The sequence below is a fragment of the Musca vetustissima genome, unplaced genomic scaffold (genome assembly GCF_032173495.1).
Source record: "Musca vetustissima isolate MV318-11 ecotype Yass unplaced genomic scaffold, APGP_CSIRO_Mvet_v1 utg294, whole genome shotgun sequence".
NCBI classification, from domain to species: Eukaryota; Metazoa; Arthropoda; class Insecta; order Diptera; family Muscidae; genus Musca; species Musca vetustissima.
This window is the reverse complement of record NW_026881643.1, coordinates 44,179-58,408: the sequence shown is the minus strand read 5'-3', so window position 1 is coordinate 58,408 and position 14,230 is coordinate 44,179. Positions and strand designations below refer to the sequence as shown.

The window sequence follows — 14,230 nt, the reverse complement described above, 5'->3', positions numbered from 1 at the left end:
CGGGATCGACACTACACCACTGTCCTTTGACTTCTAGGGAGCTAAATCCCCAGCCTATGCAATTTTACGATATTTACATTCTCTGGCGAAGTTATGATATTTTAAACCATATAAGAATTCATATACCTTTACAAACTTTTGTACGGGTAAAGTATCCGTCCTGTTGCAATCATAATTGTTGATATCAAATTAAAAGTCAACCACTCCACACTGACCATTTTCTGGGTCATATCTTTCCGCAGTGTACACATATGTCAAAATCTTAAAATGTTTTCACTTTTCACACAAATATCTCTGGATTCAGTTGACCTGCAACATATTAACGGAATATCATAAAAAGATAATTGTGGCATCTACAGCGAATGGAAAAACAAATTTCATTCTCTAAATATCATCTGATTAAAACTATGGATGTCATACTTGACAATAGCCGGAACATCATGCATACCTAAAACAGAACCAAATTTACACGTAACACTTACTGATGATTGGTCCATAACTGTGACCTGTACTTGGTTTACAAATTATAATGTACAGTCGGACACATATAGCTCGATCGACAAAAGACAAAAGCTAGTTAAGATATGACGATCGGTATATTAAAAGGTGGGTGTTTGCGGCTTTACAAACACTTGGGGCACAGAATGCTGTAATAAATACCCTTATAACATTATTCTGTAGGGATTTGGAAATAACAATTAACAAGTAAAAAGTGTCAGTGGGTGTTGTTGTCAGAAATATACCCTCAGCTTATGGTTGGTGTAGGTCTTCGGAATCACACACAGTATTTACATATATTGAACATTTTGATGTTTTGTAGGGGAGGTACCAGAAGGACCATTGAGTTGGTAAAGATTGTGCAAAGTTTGGTTCAAATCGGACATTTCATTCAGCTAATATTGAATTTACAAATATTGTAAATTTTGACCCTCCTCATCCATGGCATTCTTTTGGAACTTTGAATTTGAAAAAGTTTTTTTTCATATGCATGCCTATTGCCATATTTTTGCAGAAATTAAAATTTTATATTTTCTATGTATTTTAATGTATGTATGCATGTAATGTATTTTAATGTGGTCACATTTTTATATAATTGCATATAAATAGGCATATTTGAATTTGGACTTGGGGTCAATAAAAGTCTATATAGTAAATATCCTAATTGTTTAAAGCACATTGTTCTCAAGATATAGATATGGTATTACAACTTATATTTATAGAACCTCAGTGTATTTAACGATATTAGTAATTAGGTGGGTAACGTAATTGTCGGAAGAAAAGGAGAGAGGAGAAACGTATTTTCAGAAAAAAAGAAGAAAGAACAAAAAAAACGCGAACGTGAGCAAATCGAAATGTACAGGATTCAGAATGAAGTCCAGAAATTTTACCAACGAGTAAAACTACAAACCGAAGGCTTTGGTGCAGACACATTCTCCTGTAGAGATGAAGATGGAAACCTGGTGACTGATACATATAGCGTGTTGAGGATCTGGAAGGAGAATTTTGAAAAGTGGCGGTAAAGAAGATACCCCAGAACCAATAAGAGATGACGGTATAGATTGTATACAATCTAGCCAAGATGTGGTCCGAGTAGCAGTTAATCGGCTGAAGAAAAATAAAGCAGCAGGTGCTGGTCAGGAGCATGCACCAGATGATTAGTACATTTTGGTTAGAGGAATGCATGACCAATGATTGGAACATCAGCATCATGTGTCACGTGCAAAAAAACAGACAAGTGCCAACTATAGAGGAATAAGTCTCCTTCCCATCGCATATAATGTGATATCCACGAAGAACAAATCGACAGAGCCCTATCCGTTCAGAAGTGTTTAAAGCCATGTCTGCGTTCGGCATTCCAGCAAAATTAATACGGCTATGCAGGATAACTTTAAGTAATACAAGGTATATAGGTTCAATTAACAATTAGCACACACTAACCGTTCTTTGTATGATTTTTTGCTTTTTGAGAATTGACAAAAAATAAATCTTTGTAGAAATCGGCTTCCTTTAGGATAGGAGGTATGTTACTGCATGGTGATATAAAATACCATCATATGATATTTTTAAAAATAAACTCATTATTTTTAAGATATTGCTATCAAAATATAGGGACACGAGTTAGAAACTTTTTCCTCCACTCATTTAAAACTTTTCATTTCACAAAAAATTAATTACATTCATACATTTATAAAAAAAAACAAAATCGTTAGTTTTTCGCCATTACAACTGAATGGAAATTTTGAACCTTAACCTTAATTTATCGTTAGTTTTTATTGGTATGATGTAAATTTCCATTTGTATGGAAAGAACGGTTAATATAAATTTCCATAAGTACCCACCTCAACAATTCAATAGAAATCTTATTTTCCAATTTCAGGATTCCAGGCCTATCGGTTCACCCAAATCCAAATAATACCAAACTTAGTACCATTTAGTACACATTAGTGCGAATTTCTAAAAAATCCTAAATACCACAATCTTCTATCCCACATTTCAAGATTCCAGTTCTATCGGTCCATCCAAAATTTAAATAGTACTCATAAGTATGAATTTCCAAAACTACATATTTACCTCTCTTCTACATTGCAATAGTAATCTTATTTCCTGATGTCAGTGTTGCAGCTCTGTCAGTTAACCCAAATCCAAATTGTACCAAATATACTTTTAGTACACAAAGGTAAAAAATTTCAAAACTACCTACATACCCGAATATTAATTTCAATTTTCAGGATTCCAGCTCCACCCGTTCCTCCATTTCGTTCCTCCATACCAAATTTAGTACTGTTTAGTACTTTTTCTATACATAAGTACACACTTCCAAAACCACCTCCTTATATGGATCCTGCATCTCATCTTTGATTCGCATTCCAAATTTCAAAAGTATAGCTCTCTTCGTTTATATGCTACCAAAGTGTACAAAATATAGTATATTTTAGAACTTTTCGGATATTTATAGTTCGAATTGCCGTTGGTAAATCTATTTTACACTCTATCAGTGTCACTCATTCCAAATTTAAGAGTTCTAGCTCTACTGGTTCAACAAATAAAAATGGTACCATATTTAGTTCATTTTAGCACTTTTGTGTCATTCTAATAGACTAATAGATTCTAGCTTCTGCAGTTTCGACTGGGCGCTAAGTCAGTCAGTCAGTAAGTCAATTACAGTCGAATCCGTTTAATTGAAAATGCCAAAATCCAGTGAATTTGTTTCAATTATCCCAGATTTTCAATAAAGCGAAGTCCGGATAATTGATATATGTTTCATTTAACCGAAGTTCGATTAATTGAAAAGAGTTTCAATTAAGCGACCTGAAATTCAAATATCTTTAAATCGAACACTTAAAATTATAAAACGTAAACAAAGTTTATTTTGTTCATCACAAAAATATATACAAAAATATATATATAATATGTATTTCTAAACAGTAAATACATTAGTTAAAATTATATATTTAGTCTTTTGGTTTCATTGATATATTTTTAATGTGTTTCACACATCATTTTGAACAAAAAAATGTTTTTTTTTCAACTCATAACAAAAACTATCATAAATTAAGTATTTAAACCAAAATAATCATTAATTTTAGTTTGGCTTAATTTGTTTATGTTTTTATTCTACAGAAGTTCTTCAAGGTCTTGTAATTTATTTAAAGCACTAGAATTTTCAATGAAAAAATCTTTTAAATTATTAATGGATACTAAAGCTTGTTTAATAGTGGGTTTAGTGAACTTTATAATATATTCATCACTGTTTTTTCTACTTCTTTGTCCACATTTTGAAAGCATGACACTTGTTCAATAATATCCTCGTCAGTAAATTCTCCTAAACAATCCACATTTTGATCAATGTCAATAAGTTGGTCAATTTCTTCTCTTAAAGCCTCATAATGTGTATCACTTTCATCAATCGTATTTATTCAATACCAATTTATTTCATTCACCAACTTCAGCGCCTCCAGAATGTCAATTGTTTTCGCAAATTCTTCCAATAAAAATCCACATTCTAAATGAAGAAGTGGTTTTGTCACAATGCTCTTCCGGTATTGGCATTTAAAAGATCGAATGATCCCCTGATCTAATGACTGAATTAATGACGTCGTATTTGCTGGCGAAAAGGCTATCTTTTTATTTTCCAAATTAGTTCCATCACTTAGTTTATGACAAGCTGCATTGTCCACAAAAAGGAGCACTTTCTTCCCAATAGCTTTAAACTTAGAGTCCAGCTCCTCCATAATGTTGCTCCATATTTTGGAAGTCGCCCATGCTTTTGCGTTAGCAAAATATTCCACAATAAATGGAATTGAATGAGAAAATGAGCTTGTCAGTGCCAGTGGAGTTTGTAACAGACAGAAGTGTAATTCTATTTTGGCAGTTTTTTTCCAGAATATGTTTCTGATTTTTTAGCCAATGTTCCTGAAGACAATGCTTTAAAGCTAAGATATTTTGCAACCAACCATTTGCCGACTCCGTATTTGCCGTGCACCTTCTTAAATTGGATATTTTCTCTTTTCTTCCACCTTTCCAGCCATCCATTTTGTGTACAAAATCAGCATTAAGTTTTTCGGCTAAAAACAGCCTTTTCCAGCAATAGAGGTCCAGTCAATGTGGCTTGTTTTTATCACATTTGATTAAATCACACAAGAAGAGCATCTTCGACTTCTTTGTTACTACCCTTTCGTAAACGTTTTTTGAAAATATTTTTGGTTTGATGATTTTAATTTCTTTAAAATTTCTTTTTTTTAAAGTAAGGCAAATGTACTTGTTTGCTGATCCCTAAAACAAACATTTGTTCAATTTAAACAATTCATACAAATTCACTAAATTTGTTGTTTACCTTTTTGGAAGATATTTTTTTTCAAACATAAAAATAATTTTTAGTTATTTTCTAACGCAAATGTTGACAAGTGGTTGTCTTTTCTCAATTAAGCGGAGATGATTTCAAGGAAATATGACTTTTTGGATGTAATTAATGTATCAATTAACCGATTTTTCATTTAAGGGGACCCCCCCCCCCATTCTCGGGGTCAACATTTTTGTTGACTTAATTCCAATCTGCACTAATTCATGCATGTTCAAACAAAATTTCAAGTAAAAATCTCAAGAACCCTTGAAGATATAGCCGATTTATTGTGTCAGCATCAAGTGATGCTGAAGGCTGAAGGGCTTCATCCTTCAAAAATAAGCGTTTTTCTCTATCACACATTTTTTGTAAATTATTTTTCTTCCTTTTTAAATCTTCATATATATATATATATATATATATATATGAAAAGTTACAAACCTTAACAAGCATTGGTATTGATTTACCAGCCCATTGAAAATCTTGAAAAATTAAAATCGAGAATGACGGGGGGGGTTCCCTAAGAGGATTTTCAATTAAACGGTGTAAAATGTGTGAACAATTAAAGAATATTTAGTTTCTTACATTTGTTTTCAATTAGTCAAAGTTTTCAATTAAATGGTTTGAAATTAAGCGGATTCGAATGTACTTTACTCTTTTATTAATATAGATATACAGTGGTGGTCAAAACATATGCAACTGAAATTGACTATGTAGATATATGTAGTAATCTCTTCATATGAAGTCAAAACATAGATCAATTAGGATTAATTTTTGTAAAATTTATTGATAAAATGCATCACTCGATATTAGCTGGGTCAAAACATGTGCAACTCAGACGAATTTAAAAACCCGTTATTATAGGTATCATAGTTTTTTTTCGCAAAGTTAATAAATTTACCTTTAACCCTCACCTTGTCATCAACTGATAACTTATTTATCTATACACGCTCAACAGAAGTTTCAATTATCAAAATATTTATGCAATGCCAAAAATCAGAAAATATGGAAAAGTTTAACAATTCGCCATCTCGTTCTTAGGTATTTACCGATCATTATCAGAAGTGCATATTTGCTCGAACACCGACGTAGTTCATAATTCTAACTACAAAATGCATCCCGAATATGTAAGTTTAATTTCCAGATCCATAGTATCGCCAACATACGGTGCAGCGTTAGAAATAACAAAACCACTTTAAATGAATTTCATTAAATATTTCCTTTATTGAATTAAATTTAAAACATATTTTTCAATTTTATTTATTTTTTTATTTTCTTTTTTTATTTAATAAAACCATTTTGTTCTTACATTTCTATTAAATATAAATATTTCATTCTATTTAGAGAAGTGAGAGTAAAACTTTCTTCTACTAATTCTGACTTAAACATAAAAATGACTCGAATATAGATTCTATTTGTGAATCGACGACAACTACGATTAGCAGTGGGTATGTTTGTCGATCTGGTACAACATTTACAAATGGCTAACTATCTCTGTAGGTATATTTGGGGTGGGGTTCGGAACACATTTAGATGTACAAATATGCAATAATAATAATTCTCATTTACTTGATGCGATGAAAATAAGTGTTAACCCATTTCATTTTTTGATTTCTTTTATATATATTTTATTTTTATTTACTTATATATACAAAATTAATTATATAACTTTTACTTTCCTAAATATTAATATGTTTTTTTTTTGGTAATGCAAATTATTATACTTTTTACAATTTAGGATACAAATTCCTTAAAATTACAATAAAATCACACTCAATGTTATCGGATACTAGATAGGATAGGGGCTTAGGCTTTAATTTGTTTTTTTTTCTCGGTACAGTGCGGTTTTGTTGGTGCTAAAGATCAACTTTAGTTAGCAGTAGCAGTGGAGTATTTGAAGATAAGCTACGGCAGAGGTCACAATGAAACCTTTAGTTGTGTTCTTGTTCTTCTTGTTTTTATTTAATTTCCATGGCATGAGGAGGATGGGAGCCGCATTTATTTTCCTTTATCTATGTGACACTTAAGATTTTCTCTTTAAGCCCACACAGCTATTGATGTGTGCTCTCAAAATAGACCGTTTAGGGCCTGTACAGCGGTACCCAATGTCGTGGTACTCGACATTAGATCCTTTTCATGCTGCAGTATTGAATTCGGATCTTCGTTGGCATTCTCATCAGTCAGCAGCAGGTCGCCACACTGATCAATGGCCGAAGATTGCCGGTATTCGGTGTGCGTTTCTACGGTCATCACATGTTGTGGCATGGATGCCACCGCAGCGGCGGCAACAAATTGCAGTCAATCGATCAGAATACTCTTTGTCGAAGCTTGTGATGTTCCATAAGCGGCTGAGGATGGGGCGGCAGAAGTGGAGGCATTGGCAACAGTGGAACCTGTATAGGAGGCACCCGAATGCTGGTTATGGTGATGATGATGATGGCTGTGGTGATGAACCAAGGTATCAGCATAGTATCTGTGTCAAAACACTTTGGCAATGAAGGGTACGTTGTCCATTGCCGAAACAGCTGCGGCTGCTGCCGATAATCTCTGATGATTGGCCGTCGCCATGTGTTGTGGATGATTGGGGTTGAGATGGGCGCTAGAGGATGCTGCTTGTGTGGCTGATGACTGGGCGAAATTTATGAAGGCCGAACTACCACCATATTCGGTAGCTGTACGGAAATTTGTTACGGAGGGTGGTGTTAAAGCTGTCGCCGAATAGTTGTGAGGATTACCGGATGAGTATTGAGAAGATGTCGGCCATGCTGAACTACTGCCTTCATTGCTAGACAAGGGAGGTGTAGTTACATTGATGGGTGGCGACATTGAACCATCGGAGGAATTTGAATTCAAATGTCCTCCATGGTATTCAAGGCTTTGGTCGCGTCTGGTATATTCACGACGTCTTTCCAAACGCTCATTGGTGTTCTCATCGATATCGAGTGGACCGCTACCGATGTCGTGCAACTTGCGCATGTGTTTCTTCAGGTCGAAGTTGCGGCAGAAACCCTTGTGGCAAACACGGCACGTATAGGGTTTCTTATCGTTGTGGGTGTGCATGTGGAAGGTGAGATTATAGATCTGATGGAAGGCCTTGTTGCAAATGTTGCACTTGTAGGCCTTCTCGCCACTGTGTGTAAGCTTGTGATTCTTGTAGTTGCCCTTTTGATGGAATCCTTTGCCACAGAATTCGCACACAAAAGGCTTGTAGCCGGCATGGATACGGGTATGTGTGTTGAGGGTGGAGGAGCGATTAAAGGCCTTGCCACATGTCTGGCATTTGTGAGGCTTCTCGGAGGTATGGATGATTTTGTGACGGCACAAAGTGGATGCTTGGCGGAAACCTTTGCCACAGACCTTGCAAACGAATGGCCGAGCTCCGGTGTGAACAGGCATATGACGGGTTAGATTATAGTGGGCATTGAACACTTTACCACACTCCAAGCAAGAGAAGGTCTTTTGTTTGCCACCATTTGCAGAATTTGGGCTGTCGTCAATGGAACTGGGCGAATCGGCACGAGATCTTTGGGCTTCGGGTGGTGAACAGGGATCACTGATCGATGACGATGTGTTATTGTGACTAGAGGCGGGTGAGTGTTTGCGCTTTAGTGAATGATAGGCTGAGGAAGGAGTTAGAGATGATTCGCGGGATTTGTGTGCCACAGGCGACTTCTCCAAGGTTTGCTGCAATTGTGGATGGGCCGAGGCTAAAGCTTGATGATGTACAGCTTGAGCAGCGGCGGCGGCTGCAGCAGCTGCTGCCAAATGATGGCTGGTACCGGGAGCGGCTAATTGACGACGTAGCGTTTGACTGTGCAGGGAGTTTAGTGAGGCTGTAAAGGAGCTTAAATGGGCAGCGGTAGCTGCAGGATTACCGGCCAACAGCGATTGTTGTTGGGCGGCGGTGAGGGCAGCATATTGAGCTGCAGCTGCGGCGCACATCAATTGATTGGGAGCTGCATAATATAAAAGAGGATATTGGCTAAGTAACTCCTGGTGACGGGTGGAGACAAATTGCTGAACTGCTGCTGCCGAGCTGGAGGATGCAACATTATTGACAATTGGTGCGGACGATGACGTCAAGTTGCCATTGGACGTTGAAGATGATGGTACATATTTCTTAAAAGCTGAATCATAATTCTCTTCGGTAGTATTGGCATTGGTAGATGATTCACAGTCATCACTGGTCACTTCAATGGGACTGCAAGATCGCTCATCATCAGCGATGGTTGTGACGCTGGTTGTATTCTGTTGGGTACGTTGATCTGGTTCCATAATTTTCGCAATGGAAAATTTCAATGGACAGTTACGGGTACTCAATGGTGATGAATATGATGTTGTTGTTGATGCTGCTGCTGTCGCTGATGGTGTGTTGGTATTGGTGTTGTTGCCACTGCCTGTGGCTGCATTTTGCATTTGGGGTTCTGGTGTTTTTTGACCAGCAGCACATTCCATTGTGGGACTTTTTGATGGAGGCATTGTTACCGCTAAAACGCCTGATGGACTGCAGGGTTGCATGCCACGAGGACTCTATAAAGACAAAAGAGAAAATACAATTAGTTGCTGGGCAAATCATGAATCAGTCAGTCAATCAATCTAGCCTAGCAATTAGTGCACAGTTGTGCAAATCCAAATCAAAACAATTCGATTTCCAGCAAAGGCACTCCTTCGATTTTGTGTAAACAAATAAATCACAAAACTTTCCCGACGGCAGGATATCATTTCTAACCTCCGCAAAAGGGTTGCCACTAATTAAAATTGATTTTATTTTAATGATTTCCATACTAACTGCTGTTTTATTTATGGTTAAACAAAACGCGTGTTTTGTTGCCGCTGTTTTTGTTGAGAACTTAAGAAAAATAAAAGAATTCAAACAAACCCAGTGCTTTAGAGGATATCAAATCAATACCTTTAGGGTTTTATTCATTCCATTGTCAAACAAAAGAAATCCATCAATATTTGATTGTAACCCGTGCGGTTTTCAATTAAATTCAAGCCAAGTCTTTCAAAATATTTCAATTTGCATATGGCGAGACATACACACTTTTGGCCATTGTTAGGATCGAATAAAAGGAAATATGTCCTGTATTTTCTTTATTTAAATCCCAAAAAAGAGTTGGTTTTGAGAGAAAACATATTTTTTGTTTGATTGTTTGAATGGCACAGGATAAACACCATGTTTAAAAACCGCAGGATTTTTGGCGCAATTAGTTGTTATTTTTATTCGATTTCATATATCTAAGTGTGTATGTGTGTTTAGCTTCCCTTAACTAGCCAAGTGATTATTTCTTTAATTGGGGGGTTGAAGAAATCGAACTGTTCCTTTCGATCGAATGTTCACTGCAAAAAGTTCTGCATTTTATTTTCAATGCAATTTCTTAATGCGGTTTTCACACTTTCGTGTTTTGTTCAACTTCTTAGACTTCCTGCAGTTTTTTCTTTGGTTTCGCTTTAATTTCTTCGCAGCGTGTTAGGAAAGTTTATTTTTTTGTCTTGGCTTTTTATTTTCGTGATAAATTTAATTAACTTAATTTAGCACTTAAATACAATTAGAATGCAAAATATTTGTGAGAAGATTTGTTGTGTATAAAGGGAAGAATGTGGTAGGGTCATGGATATGATATATTTAAAAAAATGAAGAAAAGTTGGAATCAACGGATGTGTCCGTGTTTCTTCAAAGCAATTTAATTACAGAATTGAACTCCATTACCGACGGACTGTCAATTTTAACATTATAAGACTTAAAATCTCAAACAGACAGATATTTTTAAATCGACGATCTTTATCGAGAGTTGGGAACATTGAGTGATAAGTCTTAAAATTTTTACAACATATTTTTAAAAAATTTGGGGGGTTTTAAATAGAAATAAATTACATTGAAAAATTTGTATATGTAACACCAAACGGCATACTGTATATATATAAGCTACCGATTCTAAAGTCTACCCTCAATTTGTATGTTTCCTATTTAGTCTTTGATAGGATATAAGTCTTTACAGTTACGCGGATAAAAATATCAAATATAGCAACAAAACTGATTATCTCATATATTCGGGATAAAATAAATTTGGAATTTATGTGACTGGAAGATTTTAAATTCCACTATACCAAAATATCATTAAAAAATCTAGGTGTAAAATTATTTCTTGAATCAGTATTTAAATGTAAAACACTGTATTTGCATATATTTCGAGACTGAAATATTTCAATTTAAAAATTTTAGAATAAGAATACCTAACAAATATTAATTATTTATTTGCTATTGCAGTTATTTCAAACTGGAAAAACAGTATACGGAGTACCTCGATAAAAACATAGTTTTAAGCAGTCCTTTGATATCCCTTTAAAATCTCTATTTGGTCCTATATCGACTACGAAAGGGGTTTCACAAAATACAAACTGCCAAGTTGTAACCAATTCGGTTGACAGAAACCTACAAATTACCCAGAAATTTGGAATATTCGTGGTTCGATAAATCCAATTTTTTATAACAAATATCCTACATTTTATACTATAATTATTTATTGAACTGTGATTATTAGTCATCAAGAAATTAATTCAAAACTAGTTTTAAAACATAATTTTAATATAGTTTAAAAAATATCTTTTAAATCATATGCATTTATATTCCACAACTATCTTGTGATTCTTTTTGGGCGTCCACTTTAATAAAACATGCGTTTTTTACACTTTGCACAAAAAAAACTATCTAATGGGAAAGCCGACGGAAATCATTTTGTGATCGCAAATCATTTTAAGTTATTCTGGCACTACACAATTTTTTATATTTCCTTTTAATATTATAGAAAAAATATTATAAAATACGTACAAAGTAGACCATAATTGGTGCAGCTCCCGGGGATTTAATATCCAATGTTGGGCGCCAAAGTTTTGAATTCAATTCAAAAACCTTGAAGCTTTCTTTTGCAGATTTTACACTTTTCTATAGATTTTTATTAAAAACACTTGTGATTTTTTTTTTATTTCAGAAAAATATATTCAAACACTTGTTTGTCTTATTTTAATTTTCATTTATTTATTATTTGATTATTTGTTTAAAAATATCCTTAATTCCGTTTGCATTTATTCCGTGTTACGTTCAAAATATAAACGCGTCGTAACTGCTTTTTCACTGGGTTGTCTTTTATTTTCTTTAATTTTCAGTACGGTGCTGGTGGTGTGATGTGTGTTTTAAACGTTTGTACGGTTGAAAGGCGAATGATGGATGAGCATTGTTTGCTGAAACTATGCTTAAAATTTATGAAATTCCTGGCATACTCGGTTGGCTGCATGTCAGCAAAAATAAGCAAAGAAAAAACACCCCTACAAGAAGTAGATCGAGGGTAGATTTGTTGCCGTTTAACACAAAAACAATAAAAGAGCAAAATACATAAAGGGCAAGAGAGCAACTAACTAACCGACCGAGCAGCCAACCAACCAACTACCCTTATTCAAACAAACATCAAACGCATGGATGCAATGCAAACATTGCCACACAAACTAGGGGAAATCAACACAACACAAATGAGCATAACACAACTCTCGTAGAGAGAACGAGGGAGAGAGTTTGCGCATTTCACAGATAAATCTCGCAATTGTTTGTGTATGGTGTGGGCAGATGACTACCATTAAATTATCTTTAACGAATTTGCTCTCTTTGCCAAAAATTTTCCCCTTATCACTTACACACACTCACACATTGTCTCACACTCCTGGCTCAGCATATCCTGTGAGACATTATTTGTTGACTATTTACTCAAAAATATGAATGAAATCAGTTAGGACAATGGAGAGGGTAAATATGGACATGAAGACTTCGACAGTAACAAACATAAGCAACAACAACAACGAGATTATTGTAATAGTATTGGTAGCGTTGTGTATGTGTGTGTGTGTCTCACAGTAGACACAAACACGCCCTCTTTAAATATTCATAAATCTCTTTCTTAGCATACCCATTCCAACAAAATTATGGCTTGGGTTGGTCGCCTGTTATCCAATTTTTTTTTTCTTGTTGCTTTTTGCTGGTCCTGACACGAACACAAGTAGGACAGAGATAGTGCGAAGGATAATTTACAACATGGACAAAAAAGTGAACATCATCATTTTGTATTTTTGTGTACATAAGTGGGCATCCTCTTGGTGTCTCCTCTGCTATATATGTACATACAAACGAATATATGTATGTACATACCAGGCACCGTAAATGGCTGACTGACTGGCTGGCTGGCTGCTTGCCTTTATGTTATTCGGTGCAATACATAAAATATTTATTAAGTATTAAGCTCTGCTTTTTTGGTCGCTATTCAAGCGTTGGCTGCAACAGCAGCAGTATCAGTTCCCCCGTCCTGTTCGATGATGGGCAAAAGGTACCGACGACAATGAACGAAGGCACGCACGCACACAACCGTTAGAGAAGAAAGAAACATAAAAAGACATTCAGCTCCTTTAACACTTTTGGCTCTTCTATGTACACAGCTTCAGATGCCTAGTAACAGACAAACGAACACAAGACTAAAGTAAAAGGACATTCAATTCGGTTTTTGTACCCTACGTCTTTTCATAGTTCTAAATATTGAGAAGGACGAAGGCTTTCATTGAAATTAGTGCTGTATTTTAATTCCATTGTATGAGACATGAACTAAAATAAATAATTTACATATAAATGTGTATATTTATATATAACACAGATATAATTTAAAATATTTGTAAAATTGGCATGAAATTTGGTTTGGTTTGCCATTTTCGAAATAACCTAATTATGTTTCAAATTTGTATATAAATTTCAACAGCATTCAGGCTTATTGAATGCCGAAGGCTGAATTGATATAACGAATAATGAAGTGAAATTATTTTGAATTAACCATATAAAATTAATCATTTATCTTAGAAAACATATAATGAAACGGAATTAAATGTGTTTCAAGAGTAAAGAGTTGGAAAACATAATAAAACGAAATTTGATATGTTTCAAAAAAATCACCTTGGCTACACTGTCCAGCTTTTTTGAAGCTTGTTCAGATTCAAGCCAAAATATAATTTGTTCATGTAAAAAGAATAAAACATTGCTGATTACGTGGAATGAAATTTCTGCTTTGTTGAATAATTTTTTACGACTTTGAGCAATAAACGATTCTATTGATTTAAAACCATATCCAGTTAACAGTTAATCAGGTGATTCATAAAAAAAATTTAAAATAATCTAAAACATCGGTTCAAAATTAGGGACATATACGTTTTTCTGAGCACGGATCGGGTGTATGTGGGCAGAACAATGAATACATACGGGAAACCAGAAGGGGTCCTTAAGAGTCATATCTGGAATTTTTTGAGCTACATTCTTTTAAAATAATTTTGTCTTGTGGTATTTATTTCTGAATGTGAGTCGAA

General features: G+C 34.7%; 1 protein-coding gene across 1 annotated transcript; it reads right to left on the bottom strand.

Annotated features, from left to right (window-relative positions):
* Positions 1-7,244: 7,244 nt before the first annotated feature.
* On the bottom strand, positions 7,245-11,747 carry LOC133327611 (fez family zinc finger protein erm). Its single transcript, XM_061536138.1, has 2 exons — positions 11,670-11,747; positions 7,245-9,370 (listed from the first exon to the last, which is right to left on the bottom strand). The coding sequence occupies exons 1-2, from the start codon at positions 11,679-11,681 to the stop codon at positions 7,319-7,321; spliced, it is 2,064 nt and encodes a 687-aa protein (XP_061392122.1). The 5' UTR covers positions 11,682-11,747; the 3' UTR covers positions 7,245-7,318.
* Positions 11,748-14,230: the final 2,483 nt, after the last annotated feature.